The 25220-nt window shown below is 37.9% G+C and overlaps 2 protein-coding genes across 4 annotated transcripts in view; both read left to right on the top strand.

The window, feature by feature from the left end:
• The window catches only part of agbl4 (AGBL carboxypeptidase 4), a 410833-nt gene that overhangs the window by 290313 nt on the left and 95300 nt on the right, over positions 1–25220 (top strand). The gene's annotated exons all lie outside the window — the stretch shown is intronic.
• The window catches only part of bend5 (BEN domain containing 5), a 58888-nt gene continuing 40387 nt past the window's right edge, over positions 6720–25220 (top strand). The window contains exons 1-6 of one of the 3 annotated variants that reach the window (XR_010895953.1): positions 6720–6973; positions 8541–8662; positions 10264–10636; positions 12637–12791; positions 15259–15472; positions 15839–16094. Coding sequence is in view for 2 of the 3 variants with exons in the window: in XM_067394591.1 (XP_067250692.1) it covers positions 6805–6973; positions 8541–8662; positions 10264–10636; positions 12637–12791; positions 15259–15472; positions 15839–16035 (1230 nt within the window). In the remaining variant the exon portion in view is untranslated. Of the gene's footprint in view, positions 6974–7446; positions 7750–8540; positions 8663–10263; positions 10637–12636; positions 12792–15258; positions 15473–15838; positions 23530–25220 lie in introns of those variants that run through there. The other 2 variants (XM_067394591.1, XM_067394592.1) reach the window with 2 other exon arrangements.

Genomic DNA, 25220 nt, shown 5'->3' with positions numbered 1-25220 from the left:
TTTTTTTTACAATCGCTAAGACACATTTCTCAGTACTTAGGTTGCTTTTTCCCACAGTGAGCACAACAGCACTCTATGTGGACAAAAACTCTATGTACCTACAGGCCAATTTGCGTTTTTGTTGTTGTTTTTTCAAAACTGTTAACCTTAAGTTCAAACAATAACATCTTACAACACTGAATAAGTCAGCAATTGACTACAATTCTATAGTAATGCCATATTGAAATATTTTCCAAATCTAAAAAATGAATATTCCAAATCTAAAACATGAATATGCCAAATCTAAAACATGCTTCATCCCAGTTTGTCTACTTATACTATGTCCTAAAAAATGTACTGTTTTTGTAAAGAACAAGTACATACTGTACTTTTGAGTGTGTAGCAGAAGAGTAGGCAAGCTTTGGGACATGCAGTACTACTTTGTCATAATTGCATCTTTAACGGACTTCTCTGTCGTTTATTTATGTGTATAGAGTGTGCACGGATCTGCACTTCGATTTCTAACTGGAAATAGCAGACCATCCAGGTGATTTTGGAATACTCATTTCAACATACTACGATTTGGGACAAACTAATTCTAATTTCGAATACTTTTTAGGACAGATAATATGCGAATTGGGACACTGCAACAGTCTTTCAATTGCATTACCATCGATACAAAAAAAGGCCAACTTACAAATAATTTTGTACCGTAATATAAACATGAAGCATTTAATATATACTGCAGTGAATTCTAAACAGTAAAGACATTTTACAAAAAAAATTGTATAATGCTACCTTATAGTGTTTTTTAAGGTTATTGGGTTATTGTTTTATGAGTGTTGAAGTGTGTTTGTTGGGTGAGAACCTTTATGAAAGAATGACTTGATTTGAGACATATATGAGCTGTTTTTGATTTGTTTTTAGCTTAGTTGTAGTGCATTTTAGATGTAGAATTTACTGCTGTGCCAAGCTGAAAGTTGGTAAGGAGAACTGTGTGAAGAGTTTTGAAAAAGTGACCTATTGGGGAATGAAGATTGTAGAAGAAAGAAAGTCATACAGGTTTGAAAGGACATGGGAGTGAGTAAATGATGATAGAATTTTCATTTTTGGATGAACTATCATTTTTAATAAAATTCCAGATCTGTTTGCTGGAAAGTTGCTCAGAAAAGCTTGGAATTCAGCAAAATTCACATTTGATACATTCTGTCCTGAACTGGAGCCACTTGAACGCATCAGCCAGGGGATCTGGGTAGTCTTATTGGAGCGACTCTGAGTGCAGGACAAGCCAACCATTGAGGGGCAGATTAGATTAAGAATAATCCTTTCGCCGCGCGCTGAGCCCCGTCTCTGCAAAGTCTACTCGCAGTGCATCAGTTACACCGCTCTGCCCAGCAACAAGCCATGGGCCCCTGTCCACCCAGTGGTCTTCAGCCGTTCGTTCTCTGAGGCTGAGATGTTCTTTTTACTGCCACAATCACTGTCGTTTTGCAGATGTGGTGTTTAGCAGAATAGATGGACAGAAAGTACATTCTGTCTGTTGGCCCCTGCTGATCCTGCGGCCCGTAAGCCCACAACTTATCCCTGGAGCAAACTTCATCTCTGCACTTTCAGCTCAGGACTTGATGGCAGATCTGACTCAAACAGTGACATAAAATGAAAGGAAATAAATGGAGAGAAAAAAGAAGAAAGGGCAAAGCATCCAAAGTTCTGCATCACTTACTTTTCAATTACGGCAGGCGAAGCAGAACGAATTGTTAGTGCCATTTATTGACTGTGCCTTTCTCGTTATTAAAGTACAAGTGAAGAAATCCGTCCTTTTGTATAACAACCTGCCTGTTTTACAATAACAAAATGTTTCTTCTCTGTCAGATAGCCTTTGTCATTTGAAGAGAAACAAGGAACAGAGAATGGCAGGGATAGCAAAACAGCATGCTGGCAGAAACACTGATACAGTCGGAATCGGCAGTGATCCTGAAGAATACCTCTTCCCTCACAGCATTCAGCTGAGACCATTGGTGCAGAACAAAAGTAATAGGTGAATGAATCGATTATGGTAATGATTGGCTGCCTGAAAGATTTTTCTTATGCCGTATAAGAGGGATATGAGGGATATTGAAAACGCATTAACGGAAAAGCAGCACTGGATGCCTAGAGATGGAAAACCACAGTGTGCTAGCAGGCAGGCATGGGCCTTTTTCATCCTTGACTTGTGATCCTTTCACTTATGTTGATGTTCCACATAACAGACCACATACAAAACATTGTGATGAATCTCAAATTCAATTCAATTCAGAAGAATGCAACAATGGTGCATTCATCCCACAGTCTTTCCATGTTGGGGCTGCTGAACTAAATCAAATTTCTTAGTGTAGATTTGAAATGTTTTGAAATATACTTTCAAAAGCAAGTGGCAATATAGTATCTAATATAATATCCGACAACAATTTCTCATAGAGAGAGAGAGAGAGAGAGAGAGATTTTTATAGCAATTGCCATAAGCAATATATATGGCATAAGTGTATGGCATGGTTCAAAATAATACTACATATGGACCGTAACTTGATATTTAACACAACTCTGGACCTTTTACTGGCAAAGAATATTTTAGTCTCTTTATACAATTTGACCAAAACATGGGCTGCGTTCCACTCCAGCAAACTTCCCTAAGCACTTACCCTCGGGGGAATCCCTGCCACCATTTTGAAGTGCGTTCCACTTCGTGAAGTGGACAAGGGAAGTTCATATGGACAGTCTACTTCATATGTACACTTCAGAAAGCTCCATATCCCACAATGCAACACGATTGTGACGTCACCGCATATTGCATTTAATTTACCCCATCACAAACTTCATTGTAATATTTAAAATACATATATATACAGTGCCCTCCACAATTATTGGCACCCATATTAGTAAATATGAGCAAAGGTGGAGTGAAAATAAATCTGCATTGTTTATCCTTTTGATCTTTCATTCAAAAATTCACAAAATTCTAACCTTTCATTGAAGGAAAACAGTTGAAAGTGGGGGGAAACTCACATTATTAAATAAATGTTTTTCTCCAATACATGTTGGCCACAATTATTGGCACGCCTAGAAATTCTTATGAGTAAAATATCTCTGAAGTATATTCCCATACATATTTACATTTACAATTGTCCAGGCATGACTTCCTGTTCCACAGGAGAATAAACATGAGGAAACACAAAGGCCAAATTCCCTTAATCATTCATCACAATGAGAAAAACCAAAGAATATAGTTCTGATGTGCAGCAAAAGATTGTTGAGCTTCACAAAATAGAAAGTGGCTGTAAGAAAATAGCTAAAGCATTGAAAATCCCCATTTCCACTATCAGGGCAATAATTAAGAAGTTCCAATCAACTTAAGATGTTACAAATCTGCCTGGAGGAGGACATGTCTAAATCGTCCTAATGCGAGGTGAGGAGGAAAGTTTGAGTGGACAAAGACTCTCCAAGGATCACAGCTGGAGAATTGCAGAGATTAGTTGAGTCTTGAGTCTCAGAAAGCCTAAAAAAAAATTATCAAACAGCACCTATATCCCCACAAGATGTTCGGGAGGGTTTCAAGAAAAATCCTCTGCTCTCATCCAGAAACAATCTCCAGCATATTCAGTTGTCAGACAAGACTGGAACTTCAAACTGGACCGGCTTCTATGGTCAGATGAAACTAAAAAAAAGAGCTTTTTGGCAGCAAACCCACCATGCCCACGGTTAAATATATTGCTGGATCTTTAGTGTTGTGGGTCTATTTTTCTGTTGGAGGTCCTGGACATCTTGTTCAGATTCATGGTATAATGGATTCTATCAAATACCAACAGATAAAAAAAATCAAAACCTGACCGCTTCTGCTAGAAATCCACAACAAACAATGATCCAAAACAAACATCAAAACCAACACAAAAATGTGTCACTGAGCACAAAATGAAGCTTCTGCCATGACCATCTCAGTCCACCAACCTGAACCCTAAAGAAAATGAGTGGAGTGAACTGAAGAGAAGAAGCACCAACATGGAGCTGGAATCTGGAGAGATTCTGTATGGAGGAATGGACTCTGATCTCTTGTCAGGTGTTCTCCAAACTCATCAGGCATTATAGGTGAAGACTCAGAGCTGTTATCTTGGGAAAAGGAGGTTGCAAAAAGTTTTGAATAAAAGGGTGCCAATAATTGTGGCCAACGTGTTTTGGAGAAAACGTTTATTTCATAATGTGAGTTTCCCCCCACTTTCAATTATTTTCCTTCAATGAAAGGTTATAATTTGTGCATTTTTGAATGAAAGATCAAAAGGATAAACAATGCAGATTTATTTTCACAGCTGCTTTTGCTCATAATTACTAAGGGTGCCAATAATTGTGGAGGGCACTGTATATATAGAATGCTGCATTAAACAATTTCGTAAGGGGAAAAAAAATAAATAATACATCAACTCACTTTAGCCCATTGCAAAGGTTCCGCCAGTAGTGGGCACTCATACAACGTAAGCAATGACGTACATCCGAGTCAAGGAGACTGAGTGAAGTTAGCGAGGGAAGGGTCTAATGGATGTAGGCTGGTAAGAGCTGTGCATGTTAATCTCACTCTCCTGATCTCAAGAGGCGCTCTAACGACTGACGCTAGAGGCTGTGGGCTTTAGCCTACTTGTTAGAGCGCCCGACTACCATGCCGGTGGACACGGGTTCGAGTCCCGCTTAGAGCGTGCAGTTCGAACAGGAGGGGTTATGTTGGTGCCATGACCCGGAGAGATGTGAGGTTTGGGGGGGTGAGTGTAACAGACGTAGGCTGGTAAGAGCTGTGCATGTAAACCTCACTCTCTTGGGCCACGTTCAAGCTCAAACCGGTGCGCAACATTTTGCTGCAGTTTCCGGGTTGAATGGTGGCAGTGTCAAAAATGTCAAAATCAGCATTAGCATGTATATAAACCACACAGTATTAAAGAGACACAATAGGTCCAAGTAAAGTCGTTTACAACTGTGTTCTCTTTTATTCTGGACAAGGGCAGTGACTGTAACAGTGAGCGTATTTTGCAGTATTTTTACCGACTTTATCTGGCTCCGAAAATTCTTCAGAAAGAACACAAGGAATGGCCTTCTCAGCTGCCATAGTTGCAACTCTTGCGTCATCAGAACAGGGTGTTCAACGCACCACCGTTTTAGTAAAAAAAAAAAACGTTTTGCAACGTATTGTCGGGGCTGAACGTAGCCCTGATCTCAAGAGGCGCTCTAGCCACTGACGCTAGAGACTGTGGTCTTTAGCCTACTTGTTAGAGTGCCCAACTCCCATGCCGGCGGACACGGGTTCGAGTCCCGCTTAGAGCGGGCGGTTCAAACAGGAGGGGTTACAAGGGCATAAAAAAAACTAACTGAAATGCAGTCCTGGTCAGAACTCACCCAGCTGCAAAGCATTCTGGGTAACTGAAAATACTACTCTTTGATAAATCAACAATACATCAGTTCTTGTCCTCAAAACTGATGAATTTGTCTATAAAGTCCCTCTAAATGAAGAAATCTTGGAAATCTAAACCTGTTTGCTAACAGTCACAATTCATCATTTAACATGCTTTTAAAATAACAACAACTGACCATTATTAAACATTTAAAGACTTCAGATGCAAAAGCCTCTAAGTGCCGTCTGAAATTTTCTTCTAAAATGACCATTTTTATCAAGCTTGTATGTTTATTTTCAGTTATCTCACTTTAATGTCAATGAAAAGGACCAATTAACTGCCATAAAGTGGAATTACTGAACCTAAACATACAAGCTTGATAAAAATGCTTAAGTTAGAAGAAAATTTCAGATGGCACTTAGAGGCTTTTGCATCTGAAGTCTTCATTTGTATTGTAATAACTACAAAGAAAGTTATTGCGCTCACAGTTGCAAAAATCTTGTTTCCTTCAGGTGCGTAGAACCAAAAGAAATAAACTTAAGCAAAACAGAAAAAAAGTGGCTGGCTGCACACTGAATCCAAAAAAAGACTGAAGTCTAGAAAAATACAAAATTTATTATATTAAATGCATGGTGCAAATTAAAAACAGAGGAGCAGATATTTCAGCAGATTGCTATCCAGTGCTCAAAATGCAACAAACAATCACCCTCTTTCTAGAAAGACAAGCAATTCAGAGCCATCAGCTTAATCCAATTATCACAATCATCAATTAGCACCAATAACAATCAGTTATCACAGCAAGACACGTTTTTAATTCACTTGCACTTTGCACTTTTTTGCACCATGCAATTAATATAATAAATAATTTGTATTTTTCTAGACTTAAGTCTTTTTTTTTTTTTTTTTTTTGATTCAGTGTGCGGCCAGCCACTTTTTTCTGTTTTGCTCAAGTTTATTGTAATAACTACAAAACTCAACCTGGAGTTAAAATACATCATATATTATAAAACAACTATTTTATTAATAATAATATTATACTATCCTGTTTTATGATATAATATAACATCAATATAATGATTATTATTAATAGTAATAACAAATAACTTATTTTTAGTTAATATTGTATGTTTGTTTGTTTTTTTTCATTTAATTTTTTTTTTTTTATTAAATAATTAAGGGCAAACGACACTTTGAACCCCCAAAATAAACCTCTGATCACATCTGATTTGATTAGTACAGTCTGCAGAAACTAGGCTCTGCATTTCCTTAACTGATACGCACCAGCCAGACAAAAGCAGTCGATCGCAGAGGCCTCCCCACTGTCTCCCCCCTCTTTGTGTTTATATATGTTTTTTAAAATCTTTTTTGAGGGAAACTGTCAAGCCCTATCCCAAAGAGCAGGGACCAAAGAACAAAAATAATGTACGCTTTCGTGCGTTTCTTGGAGGACGACATGTGCTACGCGTTACCTGTGTCAGACGTGAAAGATTTCCAGCCTGTGCACAAAAGAGATTTTGATGATCAGAAGGTGTATGTAGTGCTGAGAGGCGCAGGCCATCCTGCCAAAGCACACATCCTCGCCCTGGCAGGTGAGTTCTGCTCTTGTCTTCATTTTTACCTATAATAACAATCTTAATAAATAACAGTGACACGCATGACGGAAATGTTTAACGGATCATCTGAAATGTCTTGCAACTTTGATATGAAGCATATTTTCATATTTGCATGTGCATGAAACGCTTATCTGTGATGCTTTATGTTATATTTATTGCGTAATATGAAAACTCATATTAAATACAAATCATCATTTTAATTCCATATGAATTGCAAGAAAATGCTTTAACACACATGTATTGGGTTGTTAAGAGAAGGTTAATGCCTTTAACCTGAGTGTTTTGATGTGATTAATGGATATAGACGGAGCATATATCATAGGTTTGATGTCTTCTTGATGTTTCTGGTGTTTTTAGCTCATCGTGATTGCGGGGTTTGTGTAATAGAGAGATTTAATCGTGTCTGTGTTTGACAAGCACGACAATCTAAATATTAACTAAAGGAAAGGCGCGTCAACAACGTCTGAATAAGTTCATGAAAGTAGAAACGAAAGATAGGAGGGTTTTAAAGGCAGAGAAAGAGGCTCAGGATGCTAAGCGATTGTTAGCTTGCTGCTAACGCTTCCTTCATTTATCGACGGCGCATAAGAGCTAAACAGCGAATAAAATCATCATCACAACAACACTAATAATCTATCTGAACTGATAAAGATACGGAAAATCATAAATGATAACCAGAAAGTTTTGTATTTTAACGTTATGTTGTGTTTAGCTCAAGCAGCTAGGTTACTGTCATCACATTAGCCAGCCAGGTAGGGGTTATTTTATGTCATTTTTACGTTCAGTTAGCTTGTAACCTTATGTCAGCATGTTATAATGTTAAATTATAACACACATAACTTGTCAGCATATTATGTAGTGTTTAAATCAGTGCTGGTGGCAGAACTGTTGTCATGTGACACTTCCTGCTCAAGCAGTGAAAATCTTCAGCAACTTTCACTCCTGCCACTCTTCAATCAGGACTGTTCAGATACATTACTAATCTACATGCGTGGCTTAACCTGTTCTTACAACCCTGATCTCGTTAAAGACAAAAGTCTGCAGTACAGTACAGCTTTAAAATCAGTTTGCTTGAACTTAAGCAGTCTGCAATCTGTTGTGGGTGGCCGACCTTAAGGCTCGTGTGCCATACCCGGCCAGTGTAAAACTTTGAATATGTAGTTAACAATCGAGATCTTAGGTTGATGATTTTCCACTTGGCGTGATAAGGGGTTAGGTGGGCACATTTATATGGTCCGTCTTCTCCAAGCGGCCTTGGTTACTTGACACTGCATCACACGCTGACAGTTGTGACGACCCCGCCTGTCAAAATCATATTGATGCTGCCCCGTCAACGTCGCTTTGCAAAGTTAAACGCTCCATTAATAGTTTATTGCAACAATAGCTAGTCATCTGTGTCATTACAAGGTTACTGGGAAACTTCACCAAACTCATAAAATGTTTCTCTTGCTGATGTGTCCTTGTTTTAACTATATCATCATTTTAGAGTACAGAGATGAAATATAATTTGCGCCTCTGACACGTATTCCGTCCTCTTTTTCAGAAAGCATTGAGGAATTTGAGCACAGTATTATGCAAAAGAAGATGAAAATACCCAAGATGTCGAACAGGAACACAGTGGAGAATCACCTTGGCGAGGAGAGAATGCCCCTTAGACATAAAAAGGTTGGTCTACCCCTTTTTAAGAAAGGTTTTAAGATTTGGAGACATTTGCAAGCTTTCAGATGCTGGTCTGGATGGGGAACATGTGGACAGATTGGGAATGGCTCAACAGGGATTTTCTGCTGATATTAAGAGTGTATTTTATACTCTGCAAACAAAACAAGAAAAAATATTAGAACATGTTTTGACGCTTATGGAATTTGTACTGACATTTCAAACGTTTCAAGCCTGTTTTGTTTAATCTGGCAGTTTTAGCATGATGCCAGAAAGGCCATGTGTTTCTTTCTTCAGTGGGCTTGTTGTGTATTTTTAGCGTCCTGACTTCTTAATTGTGCAGTCCATTAAATTAACGACCCAGTTTTGTGTGCTCTTGCAGTTCATACCTTAATTACTTAGTGTGAACTTGGTGTTTATTATAAACTCAGTTGATGTTTCACAGAACGTAATCATAGCCAGTTTAGCCCTGTTACAGTGACAAGAAATATTAAATCCTGAGATTCTTTATGAATTAGCAATGTGTTGGCCTGTAAGTAATAGTTTTAAAATGAAAAAGCAGATTATATTTTTGTGTGTATTGATGTAGCTCCTCGAGGTCTACCTTTTTCCGGAGTTTTCTTCCAGTTGTGCTTTAAAAAAGAAAGCCATATTAGAAATTGTGTTCTACCATTCATACTCATGTAACTGCATATGAGTAGGGTTTTGTGTACTAAAGATCGAGTTTGGTGAACTCTGTTCTACATATTTGCATAGTGGGAATAGATTTGATCTAAACATAGTCCATAATGTATGTGATATCACAGTGCCCCGGTAGTCGTTTACCATAAATTCTCTTTTTAGACTTGAAATTCTGAAAGTTTTTTTCATAGTACATCAATCTTTTATCTTAAAAGATCAAGGAAATTTTGATTATGACCTCTTTCAAATCTAGTGTGACCACTCTTTAGTACAGCTTGCTGTATTTTGTTAACTGGAAGATCCTTATTAGGTGTTTGATGGGGGTTGAAACTTAAAGGGTTGGTTCATCCAAAAATGAACCATTAATTACTCACCCTCAAGTCCTTCCAAACCCTTAAGACCTTCATTCATCTTCAGAACACAAATTAAGATATTTTTGATGAAATCTGAGAGCTCTCTGACTCCCCCATAGTTCAATCTTAATTTTATGAAGTGGCCAGAACCCACTTTCTCTACCACATAAACAGCATAGGAGAATGACTGGGATGAGAAGAAATTGTTGAATAAAGTTGTTATTTATTGTTTTGTTTTTGCGCACAAAAAGTATTTTCATTGCTTCATAAAATTAAGGTTGAACAACTGTAGTCACATAGACTATTTTAACAATGTCTTTAATACCTTTCTGGGCCTTGACAGTGGTAATTAACTTTCAGAGAGCGCTCGGATTTCATCAAAAATATCTTAGTTTGTGTTCCGAAGATGAACGAAGGTTTGAAACGACATGAGGGTGAGTAATTAATGACATAAATTTTATTTTTTGGGTGAACTAACCCTTTCCTCTGGAGGAAGGTAGATATCCAAAATCAAATATTAAATCATTTAAATGTACACCATTTGCACTGGTCAAGATGCTCAATCTTGTGATGTAGGTCCAGTCACAGGAACAGCAGCGGGCCAGTTCCAACTCCTCAAAGAGCCTGGCTGCGGTGGTGGCACGGCTGGAAAGGAACGCAGTCAACTCATGCACAGAGGGAGAGGAGCTGGACAGACTCACAACAGAGGAAGAGGAAGAACAGGATGAGGCCGTGGTGCCTCGCGTCCTGTATGAGGAGCTGGTGCACAGCTACAGGCAGCAGGAAGAAGAAATGAGACGGCTGCAGCAGGAACTGGAGCGCACACGCAGGCAGCTGCTGCAGCAGGCCAAGAAGCTGAAGGAGTATGGCAGTCTGCTGACCGAAGTCAAGGAGCTCCGTGATTTCAATCGACGCCTGCAGGACGTCCTGCTCATGAGGCTTGGCAGCGGTGAGATTTGCATGAACTATACATATAGGCCGACTTGACCGACTAAAGACCTTTTCACACCAATGATGCAACTAAACAATATGCGCAAAAACTTTTTAACAGATCTGTTCAAATCGCAGAATTTTGATTTTTTTCTCTGAATAATAGAAAATTCATTCTTTTGACTAAAGTGAAAGTGACATCTGAGGGCCAATTATGGTAACCCATAATTTGTCCTCTGCATTTATTCCATCCAGTTAGTGCATACACATTAGGAGTACACACACTGCAAACCATGGACACACACACCAAGAGCACTGGGCAGCCATTTTGCTGTGGTACCCGGAGAGCGATTGGGGCACCTCATTCATTTCCTGCCAGGATTACGACTCGAACCTGCAACCTTTGGGTTACCAGACTGACTCTATAACCATTAGGCCACAACTCCCCTAAGATTAAAACCGTTGTGCATCTGTATTGAAAATTCAGACTGTTTGAATAGGCCTTACCATTGCTCAGTCTATCTTACAGCGGCTTCAAACATGACTCATCCGATCAATTTAAAGTCTTAAATATCTGTTTTATAGTGCTTGCTATACAATGTAATTTTACCTTTTAGTATGTTTTTTTTTTAAGGTCTTGTAGAGCTTTTTTTTAATTAGTACAAAAGCAGCAAAGGTTAGTCAGCTGTAAGTAAGCAATAGTGAGTGAGTGTCCAATTCAATGAAGAATGACATCTTCAGACAGCAATTTAAATATGCTCCTCTATAATTTTTAGGGCTGTCAGTCAATTAAAATGTTCATCCTTTGATTAATTTAATAATTATTTAGCATATCAAGTACTTAATTTATATTCAGCATATCAAGTAATTAATTATGTCATGTAATTATGTTATTAATTAATCAAATTAATCACACGCATCAATATTTGCTGAGAAAAATGAAGATAATTTGCAGATTGGTAGATGAAAGCATTGAATAGAATTTAAAAAAAGGTGACTTTATAGGTCAATATATTGTATTATTTCAAAGACTTTATATATATTTTTATATATATATATATATATATATATATATATATATATATATATATATATATATATATATATATATATATATATATATATATATATATATATATATATATATATATATATATATATATATATATATATATATATATATATATATATATATATATATATATATATATATATATAACCACTTAACATTGATTTCTGAACTTGGAGTGATCTCTTAATTTTTTCCATATATATATATATATATATATATATATATATATATATATATATATATATATATATATATATATATATATATATATATATATATATATATATATATATATATATATATATATATATATATATATATATATATATATATATGCTAGACTGTCTTTGGCCATTAGGATTACAGTTTTTTTTTTTTTTTTTTTTTTTTTTTTGCATCTCTTTATAATTAGCCAGCCCTAATAATTTAACATTTTTTGATGTGATGTTACACATATATCTAAGCTGCAGGGACTGATTACCTCTCAGGCTGCTTAAAGAGGACATAGTGTCCAGAGCACTGAGCCCACTGTCCTGGCCAGCTGCTATGTGTGTGTGTGTGTGTGTGGGGAACAGACTGTGGTCTGGAGCAAGCTGGTGGAGCAGGATGAAGATTAGACTGGCCAGGGCTCTTTAGGGTCAGACGTGCAGTGCACTGACTGCTATTAAAACTCAACAGATACATTAGAGCTTAGTGCGGCCAGCCACCAAGCCAGCTTACTGAGCTAAAATGACCCGGTTGTCTTGAGGCATGGGAGAGCCATGTTTCAGGCAGCGCTCCAAAGAGAGCGGGCCAGCGCTTACTGCAGCCACACTGGACTGAATTCAAAACGGTCATTAGAGAGCAGGGAACGTCTGCCTTCTACACTTTCTCAGGATTGCACACATCTTTCTCTTGTTCAATTGTGCTTTACTGAATGCTGATCAGTGGTTTGCTTTTCTTCTTAGAGCCGATGCATGACAATGGCACACAGACAATCAAAGCAGAGGTGGTGGAGCCGATCAGTGAACCACAGGAGGTGTGTCAAGAGGAAGCCAACACTAGCTCCACCCACTCCCACTCCCCATCCCCGAGAACCGTCTACACCTTCAATGATGGAAAAGTATGTACACCTGTGTGTTTTTACTGTCTTTCCTACAGCAAGTAATTTTCAAACATCGCTTTATTTCAGCCTCTTTTTATCAGCAAAGCAGCCCATCAATCAACACAATATAATTATATATATATATAAGACAATACTGTTCAAAAGTTTTGGGTCAAGAAATTAATACTTTTATTCAGCAAGGATGCATTAAATTGATCAAAAGTGACAATAGACATAATTTTACAAAAGATCATGTGACACTGACTGAAGACTGGAATAATAGATGCTTTACCATCATAGGAATGAATTCCATTTTAAAATATACATACTACAAAACATTTTAAAATTATAATATTTTACAATATTAGTTTTTTTTTTACTGTATTTTTGATCAAATAAATTGCTACTTCGGTGCGCATAGGAGACTTTTTTTTTTTTCAAAAACATTTAAAAAATGGCTCCTAACTATATTAATATAACTTGCACTTATATTAAATAACAACGTGTTAATTGAGACAAGATTTTCCAGTGTTATGAAAGTTGCCATCGTTGATATTTACTTGGATACAGGCGTTTTTCTTGGCTAACATGAAAGAAAAAGGGCTTGACTTCAGCCATTAGTTCGTACAGACAGTAATCCAGCCACTCTTTTAAGCTGTTGTATAAACAAGACAGTTCAGTGATTTCACTGATGTTCCTCGTGTTAGTAATTCAGTGTTTCTTTTAACGTTTTGCAGTGGTTTGGTTTGTCTAATTGACTAGCGAAATCTCTTCTACAACCTTCCCCCGTCAGTCTCAAAGGGCCTTTTAACCAGAACGCTTGCTGTGATTTTGAGCCCTGTTAGCAGACATCGGGTCCGCATTTTGCGTTCCTTCGCCTGCCTTGCATGACAGGGGGGAATTTGTGTTACATGCTGAAAGGGTTCTCAGTTCAAGCGTGAAGAACAAAAGCAAATTAGGCCTTTACACATACGCACACATATCCGGCATTAATTATTTGTACCACAGGAATTGCCCTGAGTGACAGGTAGCCGTAGAAAAGCAAATCTCCTCTAAGTTAAGAGCAGTGAAAAGCCTGTCTGCTCGACCAGGGCCTAAAGCACATTAGTTGCATTGGGGAAAAGCTGCTGGATTGGAGCCCGAAGACTGCTCAGGGTGACAAAGCAGAAGGCACATTACCTCAGCTGTTACTCACCAGCTGCCCATCAGTCCCACCTGATGGCTTGTTGGGCCGTGTCCTCCACAGTGTGGCTTAAAAGTCAACACTCTGGTCTGGCATCTGTCAAAACACATTACTGCATTTAATGAACCCGGACACCTCACCGCCGAATTTATGTGTGACGCGTCTCTCGTATGTAGTAATTGGTTCCTAGATCTCAGATGGTGGAGGAAGTATGTAGTAGGCCCTTGTGGCAAGGATCTAGTGTCATTTAAATAAATAACTCAAAAGACCAGGATCTTCACTGGACACAGTTTTTACCATCATGGAAAACTGGTCAAAAAAACAATTAAAATTCTATAACAAATATATATTTTTCTAGTTATGCTTTGCTCTAAAATATTTCATCAGCTAATTATTTCTCTTGAATAGAGTAAAACAAAGCTTGCTAACATCTGAAAAGGTCATGGAAATTCATTGGTCAAAAGTTTTTTGTTGTTTCATTTCCTTTTTTAAATAATAGGGATCATAAAAATTGCATTTTTTTAATTTTTTTTGTAACCCCTTGTGATATAACCAATATTTACATATATTTCAAAATACTGACTGATCTTACAGAAATTATCCTTTTCAAATATTGACACACCTTTAGTTCTTAATATCATGTGCTGGTTCCTAAATAAGCATCTATAGTGTGATATTACATTTTAAAATAGTTATAATCAGACTACATTTACTTTATTGATTACATGATTGCATATTATTTACAAAATGGCAGCAAGTCATTCATAATTTATTGATTCTTCCTTATTATTCTTTTTCATGTTTTAAATGTTTTAATGTTTCCTTTCTATAAAATCATATCACTTATCTACATTCAGAGAGTCTTCTAAATTGAGAGGCCACAAAGAATTTGATCACTCGACTTTTAAGAAGTGTTTTCTCACCATTGCAAATCATATTTTTTTTTTTCAGATTAGAGCAGTACTAATAAAAACACAAAATTTATGATTTTTTGTAGATTCCTTTTTAAATATTTAATATCTTACAGTATCAGTCAGATTTGTGTAAGCTTATGAGCACAACTGTTTAACATGCAACACAAACTGTTGATAACAAGCTTGAATCTGAATTACACATGGAATGTTGCATGTCATCCTCCATAAACGGAGCTGTTTAATTCATTGTGAAAGAAAAGCTACCATGTCTCAGGCACACTTCGGGGAATAGAGCACATGGCACTGAAGTGGCAGAACATGAAAGCAAAATCTTGTCTGTGACACTGTGTGTATGCTGCATATTTGAAGAAGAGCGTCTCTTCTGCAGGTGCACTTGGGTGGAGGAATTTGGGTGGAGGAGGAGAAGTGGCACCAGCTACAGCGGACACAGGGAGACTCGAAATTCACCAAAAACCTGGCGGTGATGATCTGGGGGACAGAAACCCTGAAGAACCGCAGTGTGACTGGCGTCGCTACGAAGAAGAAGAAAGATGCCTTGCCCAAACCACCGCTCTCACCAAGCAAGCTCAAAATCGTCCGAGGTAAACACTACCTTTTGAAAGATTTTATTAAAATGACATTTATTATTATTATTTTTATCAAAATGACATTAAAAATTAGGTTGGGATTAGATCTCTGAAATTTTAATAACTAAATTATTAATTTATAAATATATTCATTTAAACGAAAACATAAAAAAAAAAAAAAAAAAGTAAAAACATTGTTACATTATTAAAATTGTTACATTTTTAAAAATGTATTATAAATATTAACAAATATTTTTCTTTTTTTTCAAGTAAACATTCAAGTAAACCATCAGGAAAAAGAAATAAAGGAACAAATTACAAGCAAGTAATTTATTATTAAATAATAATAAGCTGATTTCTGTTCTAATTTTTTTGTTCCAGAGTGTCTGTACGACCGTGTGTCTCAAGAAACAGCCGACAGCGCAGAGATCACCCAGCGATTATCCAAAGTGAACAAATACATCTGCGAAAAGATCATGGATATCAACAAATCCATCAAGAACGAGGAACGGCGAGAGTCCAAGCTTCTCATCCAACAGACAGTGAAGATGGAGAACTTCCCTTATGACGGCCTGTAGGGGGCGCTGAAGTTGTCACCATAGCTCATTCTACTCCTCAAGGACTTCTGGTGGAGAAGGTGCACGTAATCACCGGCGCTGCCAATTGAGATTTCCACTGATGCCCTCCCAAGACCTTCTCTGTCTTTTACTCTCGTAGACCCTGTTTTACAACCTGCCTGACAGTTTTACCTCTCTCCACACTGCCTTAGCATGCTGGTGTGCATTCTGTGAGTGAATGGGGCGTGTTTTTGTAAGCTTGGATGGGGGATCTCGGGGTGGGTCTGATGTTACGCGTGATAGTCAGGAGCGATCCTTTAAATCGTGTGCGAAAAAATGTGTTTGGCACATCAGCTTGTGTTCTGTGTCAGAACATGTCCTAATGTACTAAAGAGGTTTCCCTTCAGAAGAAGTCTTGTTTCAGGAGGATGTTTGTGAGGTGTCATAAATTCTGGCTTTGAGTCAGAGTCTTAAGGGGAGGTAGGTCACTTCACAGGGACCATCTGCTAAAGGTACTTAACATAAAGAGTTGCACTTTTAAACAGGGTCACACCCTGCGTCGTCTTAATGAACGATTGATTTAATTAATCAATCTAGGCCTAATTGCTCCCGTTAATTGCTTTCCTGAGATGACTACTGATGGTCCGTTCTTGTTCTTGATGGTTGTTAGGGGTGGAGAGGTCGGATGTAGTCAGCGATGCTAAACAGTTGTCCTGGAAGACGGATTAGCAGTGTTTCTTTGGAAATCAGCCCCCTCTAGGTGAAAAAATACTTTTTAGAAGTTAAATTGAGACTTTATTTTCGCTTTAGGCGATATGCTGCCTTCATGTCCTGTTGGGAAATTCCTGCGCGTTCGGAAGTCATAATTACAATGACATGTTTTTAAGTGATTTACACTACTGTTCAAAAGTTTGAGGTCAGTAATGTTTTTTTTTTTTTTGTTTTTTTTTTATGTTTTTAAAAGAAGTCTATTTTGCTCACCAAGGTTGCATTTATTTGACCAAAAATACATGTGAAATTTTATTACAATTTAAAATAACTGTTTTCTATTTTAAGTTGTAATTTATTCCTGTGATGGCAGCTTTCAGAGTTTTCAGCATCATTACTCCAGTATTCAGTTTCACATGATCCTTCAGAATTCATTCTAATATGCTGATTTGGGGCTTGAGAAACATTTCTTATTGAATGTTAAAAACAGTTGTGCTGCTTAATATTTTTGTCGAAACAGTAATACTTTTTTTCAGGATTCTTTGATGAATAGAAAGTTCAAAAGAACAGCATGTATTTGAAATATTGTGAATGTCTTTACTGTCACTTTTGATTCATTTAATGCAACCTTGCTGAATATAAGAATTCATTTCTTAAAAAAGAAATCTGTCCTCAAACTTCTTAACAGCAGTGTATGTTTTAACAAAATGGATGCGTTGGGTAAAATGTGGGCCCAATACAATTGTTTTGATTCAACTCCGAAGAGAGTATTTTAATGTCAGTGTTTAAGTATAGTTGAGATCACTTGTGTACAATTGCACCAGAGTTCACAACAATACAGTAAAAAAATGACGTAAAGTATAAAATAAGATTGTTGTAAACAACAAAAGCACATCCAATTTGATTTCAGTGAACTTGATGGACTAGCCATGGGACAAGAGTTATTGTGTTATCGGGTCTACAGAGATGGAGACCACCTAAGACCTTTTACCAGCCGTAAATTGCACTTGGGACGGAGGGTAAGTGGAAATCAGAGCTGGGCTGCAGGGCCTTTTTCCAGCTGGCAATCATTGGGAACTGTGTTCTCCGTTTTATAGCAAGCTGTGATTGTAATATGAGCTGATATTGCTTTAACTGCACTTTGGTGTGTGAGTGTGGAGAGATGCCAGGTGTCGTGTGCGGACGTGGGGTAAAACTGTCAGCGGTACTCTGGGGTTACACGTTAGCCTCATCCTCTGGTCACACCAACAGCAGGGTCTCTGCTCCAGCCCATCTGTAGAGGGCGCACTTTTCGGGGAGGGGAAATAAGATATTGTGACAACTTACAACGAGCCATGCCATCCACACTTTAGTCCTTTGTCTCCCCTTTTCGTCTTTATTTTCATCACAAACAGTTTGTGTGGCTTGTCGGCGTAACAAAAGAAAGAAAAATGACCCTTTTGCAGATTTGGGTTCTTGACTGTGATGCCATATCGCTTACTGTGAATTAACCACAGATCTGCCACGCAAAAGCCTCCCTTTTTTTTTTTTGTTGTTGTTGTTTTTTGTTTTTTAATCAAGTACATTTATTAGTGGGGAGAAAATTTCAGTGTACATTTGGAATATATTCTCATGGTTTTTGAACATTTCATCGTTTGCATCCAGGCTGCACCTTATCTCACTAAGCTTCTGGTTCAAAATCGAGTCAGACAATGTTGTAATTCTGTCTTTATCTTTGCTGGTTCATATGTAGTTTATAATCATTTCTACTTTTACAGTGTATATGTGACGTTTCGCTTTTAATGTAGATCCTGGGTACTCACATTTCTCAAAGAATGCAGGGCTCTTCACGAATACATCATCTCTAATGACAGAAACCCATATCTTAAATTGATACTATCATGGATTTTTTACCGCAGGTATCTCAGTGCTTCAAGAACTTCAATTTATGAATTTCACCTCACTGTGAGTCATTTGTTACAGACTATCATTTCATTTGGAGTCATTTCCATCGAGAGACAGTCGTTGCCCGCCTTTCCGTTCTGAGGAAGTCATTGTCCATCTTCGACAACGTAGCACTTTAATCCTAAGGAGAAAAAAAAAGTATAAAAATCCATCAGTGTTGGCTTCTTTCTTGTGATTTACCCAAGCCAATTTTAAAAAGTCAACATAAACATTTAACAATTCTTGTGAAAAGAGATTCACGAGAAAACAACTTAAATCAGCTATCAGTTTTCTGCCACTCAATAGCAGTTTAGCAGTCATTTGTTTTCTCATTCTCTCGAGCCTGTGAAAGCGATTCCTTTTTTTTTTTTTTTTTCTTCTTCTTTCTTACAGCAACGTACCTCCAATATGTCAAGGTAATTACGCGAGAGGACAGATTGTAATAAGGTTCTTTTGTTCCACTGAATGTCTTTCTCTTCTTTTTTTTTCTGTAGATATCTCCTGTATTATGTGATATGTATTGCCACACTTATTGAATATTTGATGTTCCATAATGAGCGTACGTACTGTGTGGGTATACTGGAAAATGACAGCTTTAGGTGCGCCGAGGTTGAATGAAAGACAAACTTTATCATCTGTCCATGTGGTCATACTTTTCATGTGGAGATTTGCTAGTGGGATCGTTGCCTTGAAAAAGACTACAGCGTATTGCTCTCTGCTTTGTTTTTGTCTCACAGCTGCGCCAAGACTGAATTCGGGCGTTCAGATCCGAGGAAAATTAAAAATTAAAAGTTTCTTCAGTTGCGAGATCAAACCAGTGAATCCCATCAGGGAAAATCTGACTTTAAATACAATCATGTACAGTATTTATAGGCTAAAAGGCTACAAAAGCGAAGCGGTAGCCTCACGGAGGCTGTGTGTTTCTCTTCTGGGAGACTGTTGTGAGGCTGGTGCCTATGCTTTTCATTGGCTGAGTAATAGCGGTGCTTAGCTTTGAGCTGGTCTGTGCCTCTGGAAAATGGCGAGTCCGGTGCAAAACGCTTGAGGGATCAACATATCATCTGAGTTGTTCTTGGCATATTGTCCAGGAGACATTTTGTCACGGCGAATGAGTTTCATCCAATCTGAATGTGTTTTGGAGGTTTGTGTTATCCTGTTGAAAATAAGCCAAAGTGGAATCTCAGCAACGGACAGTTTGTGATCAGTCTTGCACAAAAAAAACGGCCCCTGCTAAGTTTTTCCACAGTTATCTAAGCTAAACAAACAGGAAAGAAAGAGGCGGAGTATATTTTTACTGAAAAAAGACAAGGTGTTGCTGTGCTGTCGACGTCTTCATTGTATGATTTATGTTGTTTTCTGTTCTGTATCAAGAGCATTAAGCTTTAGATGGATGTGGCTATATTGTTCAGATTGAAACGTGTTTAATCGTTTGTTTCTTTGTTCCTTTATGATGCCAAAAAAAATAGAACGAGGACATTCTTGGGGGAGAAAAACTGGTTAATTGCTTCAGCCTGCTTCACTAACCTACATGCTGAGATTGTCAATCAAATGCTGAGGACCCGCCCACATGCCACAGCAATTCCGAAAACTGCCCAGTAATCTGCTATAGCAAGAACGGCAACTTCCTGTTTTTCATGATCACAATTACAATAAAGGTCCCTACTCAGAGTCATTCTTTAACAAATAATATTCTCAGCTCTAGTGAAAGAAATGTATTTTTGATAAAACACGAGTTCAGGTTATTCTTAGTCTGAAAACAAGCATGTAGAGTCACAGTCCTACCTCATTGCTGCTCATCGTCTGTGTTCCTAGGACAGTCTCGCTATCCTCGTACCTCATTCAGAGATAGAAATTGGTGGTAGATTCATTTTAGATGTCATATTTTACTCCCTTAACAACTGTGTTAATGTTTCTGTGGCAGTAGAAAGCGTTTGGTTTTACGTTTCCTTGCAGTAATTTCATTGTTATCCCGTTGATGGTGCTACAGCAGGCATGGGTTGTCTACTCTGTGTTACTTACCTCAGATGGTGCTAATTTTTCTACTTTTCTGGAGGTCATTCCGCTTTGCATGGACACAACCGGTTAATGTTAATCTTATAGCAGCAGGAATTTTGGGATAAAAATAAAGCATCAGATAAAATCTTAGGAATTGCATTCAGCACGTCGTATAAATTTTGTTTTTAATTTTTCAAATAAGACATACCTCTCTAACAAATTACCTCACATACTCTGTTCCAATTTAACAGAATATAAATACCGTGCTCACAGGATCTATCCATGGCCATATATCCTTGTCTTTATTGTACAATACAAACCTAATGCTGGAGTAAGAAACCTGAAATCCCAACCATCTACCTAAATCATACTGGGCAGTTGACTCTCACAGCAATGCGGTCCTCAGCAGTTAATGTGAAAGTCAATCCCACTGTAGAATTATAGTGCAACTAACATGGTAGTCTTACATTTGATGGTGGTGGTGGTGGTGGTGGTGGTGGTGATGATGATATTGTGCAGTATGTTAACTTTCAAGGGTTTTCTTAACTTACCAAAGTGGTTCCCTCCCAAAGAAACTGTTGTTGTCGTAAAGAATTGTTTGAAAACAAAGTGTCCAATTTGCATTTTAGTTCATCAAAAAACATCTTAGAAATACGGGTGTGTTGAGCAACTGGCGCTCAGCAGAACGTAAATTAGTCTGTCCACGAAAATCCAATCAGTTGGTTGTTTCTGTGAAATTTTATATTAATATGGACAAGTGAGTCATTTAGAGCATGTCCCATGAGAGCTGAAGGCAGATTGTGAATTTTTTTTTTTTTTTTTTTTAAGCGAACACTTTCCAGTCAAGACGTTTTTGATGATTCTGTGTCATGTGAAGCGAAAATGCCATAGGCTTCATTAACTGACCTCAAGACCAGACAATGAGTTCAGAAATCGATAGTATTGCATTTAAATCTGAAACATTTTCATTTCACATTTTGTCTTTATCATGTCTTTGTCATCTCTTCATTCTTGCTGCTGAATAAATATCTAGAAACCTATATATATATACATATATGTGTGTGTGTATATATATATATATATATATATATATATATATATATATATATATATATATATATATATATATATATATATATATATATAAAATATATGTATTATTCAAATATTTTCTGGAAAGTCGTTGATGGAGAATGTCGGATGAAATAACTGTGAACATGCTCTCTTTCAGGTCTGCATTTGTGGGTGGTTGTGGGTATTTTCTTTTGATATGGTCACGTATTGGTTTTATCATGGAGTCAATGAGGGCTGCTGTCAGCTGAATCTTCCTGCTCACAACAGTCCCTGTTCCCCCATATGTTAGGTCTGCTTTACTTGCACACAGATCAAGCCTAAGCCTGGACTAAAAAGACTCTCAGTGGAGAATTTTTATTCATACTGTGTTTTTAGGCTGAACCTGGCTTAATTTCAGCTAAACTTGGCCTCACTGCACCTTGTGTCTGACTCCACGGGGACTCAAACAGAGAACAAGGATAAAAAGGCAATGGAAAGCAAAATCAAATGTTCCATGTGAACCAGTCGCACTCCTTACCTGTGCACAGCTGGTTTCGCCGGTTAACATCAGTCGTGTGTGTGCGTGTGCGTTTATGCGCGTGTGTGCTGCAGTCTCTTGTTCAATGTACAGATCAACAGAATAAATTCAGACTTTTATTCTACAAACAAACCCTCTCAGTGTGAGCTGTTGTTTTCTTCAGACCCCCCCCCCCAAAAAAAATAGTCTTGAATTGATGACTTTTGAGACAATTAGACAAGTTTTCACCATGTACTCTCAGCATATACAGTTCTATTCACACTATAACATTCTAAGAAAACAAGAACGTTAAACGTCACCCGTCACTGTTTACTATCTATATGAAGTGTATAATCTGGATTCTGGAAGATCAGCCACCCCCATCCTGTGTCCTTGACTTTATTGGACACAGACACGCACATTCACAGGAGGGATTTGATGTTTGTGTTTGATGTGTGGAGTTGAGGTGAGAAAGACTGCGAATGGGTTCAGGATTAAAAGCAAGATTGATCTGAGTGTCAAAGAAAGATAAGCACACTGGCCTGTCTGAGTTATTGAGGAGGCGTGACATTGATATCAGACCACACACACACACTCACACAGAAGTTCAGGTTGCACTGAGCTCTTGTAATAAATGAGAATGTCAAAAACCTATTCTAATATTAAATGAGCAATTATACCCTGATGATGGAGTTGGAATCACCAGCTTGTTGGAAACTTTTTCCCTTTCCTGTTTTCCCAGAATCTCAATAGATCTTTAAAACGCTTTCGACTGAACAGACTAGCAATTATCTGTCATGGAGATAACAGTCTGTAGTCTTCTTTTAGTATTTAACACTTCCTCTACTCTCTCGCTCTCGATTCTTTTCAAACTGCTAAGCACTTTTCTGCCAAATGTTATTGCTTACCTATGCAGTCTCTCTCTCTCGCTGTATTTCTCGCTCGCTCCATCAGCCCAAGGGGACTGCTGAATGTCATTAAAAATAACAGTATCCACATGACTGTAATATTTTGCGGTGGTGTTATTGACAGAGAGATGATTTAGTGTAGTAATGATGGATTGAGCTGGGCGTCAGGGCCGGCACATGTAGGGACGTGTGTTCACTGCAGAGAGAGTTGCTCCAATTCGCTCTATTTCATTGCATTGGATTTTTCACCCTCTGGAAGAAAAAGTACAGAAAACTCTCATTGTGTTTTAAAGTCTGTTCGTCTTTAGGTTAGATTTGAGTTTGGAGACTATAACTTTTGTGTTTTTCAGCTACTCATTAGACGTGGACAGGGAGTTATGGGAAGAGTAACAAAAATAGGATTGAGACATGACATGCCTTATTCCAGGGGTAGGCAAGTTCGGTCCTAGAGAGCCGCTGTCCTGTAGAGTTTAGCTCCAACCCTGAAAAAACCTTCAGCCTTACTTATCCTGAAGAGCTTGATTAGCTTGTTCAGGTGTGTTTGATTAAGGTTGAAGCTAAACTCAGCAGGACAGCAGCTCTCTAGGACCGAACTTGCCTACCCCTGCCTTATTCATATTACTACCTCTTATTTTCAGTTGTCTTTTTACTTCAGTTTTAGTCATTTTAACACCGCTTTTAACATCTCTTTCTTGATTCATCATTTGATCCAGCTGTAAAGAGTTAAAACTTTTTTTCCCAAAATTGGAATAAAATTCCAAAATGACTTTTATAACCAAAATGATAATGGCCAGAATTGCTTGAAATAAGGTGAGAATTGTGAAATAAAGTCAGAATTGTGCAGTCAGAATTGCAAGAAAATCAGAATAAGGTCAGGATTGCGAGAAATAGTCAGGATTGAGTGAACTAGAGTCAGAATTGAGCGGAAATAGGGTCAGAATTAAGCGGAAATAGGGTCAGAATTGAGTGAAATAGGGTCAGAATTAAGCGGAAATAGGGTCAGAATTGAGTGAAATAGGGTCAGAATTGAGCGGAAATAGAGTCAGAATTGAGCGGAAATAGAGTCAGAATTGAGCGGAAATAGAGTCAGAATTGAGCGGAAATAGAGTCAGAATTGAGCGGAAATAGAGTCAGAATTGAGCGGAAATAGAGTCAGAATTGAGCGGAAATAGAGTCAGAATTGAGCGGAAATAGAGTCAGAATTGAGCGGAAATAGAGTCAGAATTGAGCGGAAATAGAGTCAGAATTGAGCGGAAATAGAGTCAGAATTGAGCGGAAATAGAGTCAGAATTGAGCGGAAATAGAGTCAGAATTGAGCGGAAATAGAGTCAGAATTGAGCGGAAATAGCGTCAGAATTGAGCGGAAATAGCGTCAGAATTGAGCGGAAATAGCGTCAGAATTGAGCGGAAATAGCGTCAGAATTGAGCGGAAATAGGGTCAGAATTGAGCGGAAATAGGGTCAGAATTGAGCGGAAATAGGGTCAGAATTGAGCGGAAATAGGGTCAGAATTGAGGGAACTAGAGTCAGAATTGAGGGAACTAGAGTCAGAATTGAGGGAACTAGAGTCAGAATTGAGGGAACTAGAGTCAGAATTGAGGGAACTAGAGTCAGAATTGAGGGAACTAGAGTCAGAATTGAGGGAACTAGAGTCAGAATTGAGGGAACTAGAGTCAGAATTGAGGGAACTAGAGTCAGAATTGAGGGAACTAGAGTCAGAATTGAGGGAACTAGAGTCAGAATTGAGGGAACTAGAGTCAGAATTGAGGGAACTAGAGTCAGAATTGAGGGAACTAGAGTCAGAATTGAGGGAACTAGAGTCAGAATTGAGGGAACTAGAGTCAGAATTGAGGGAACTAGAGTCAGAATTGAGGGAACTAGAGTCAGAATTGAGGGAACTAGAGTCAGAATTGAGGGAACTAGAGTCAGAATTGAGGGAACTAGAGTCAGAATTGAGGGAACTAGAGTCAGAATTGAGGGAACTAGAGTCAGAATTGAGGGAACTAGAGTCAGAATTGAGGGAACTAGAGTCAGAATTGAGGGAACTAGAGTCAGAATTGAGGGAACTAGAGTCAGAATTGAGGGAACTAGAGTCAGAATTGA

The sequence above is a fragment of the Chanodichthys erythropterus genome, chromosome 9 (genome assembly GCF_024489055.1).
Source record: "Chanodichthys erythropterus isolate Z2021 chromosome 9, ASM2448905v1, whole genome shotgun sequence".
NCBI lineage: Eukaryota > Metazoa > Chordata > Actinopteri > Cypriniformes > Xenocyprididae > Chanodichthys > Chanodichthys erythropterus.
This window is presented reverse-complemented; position numbering and strand designations above follow the sequence as displayed.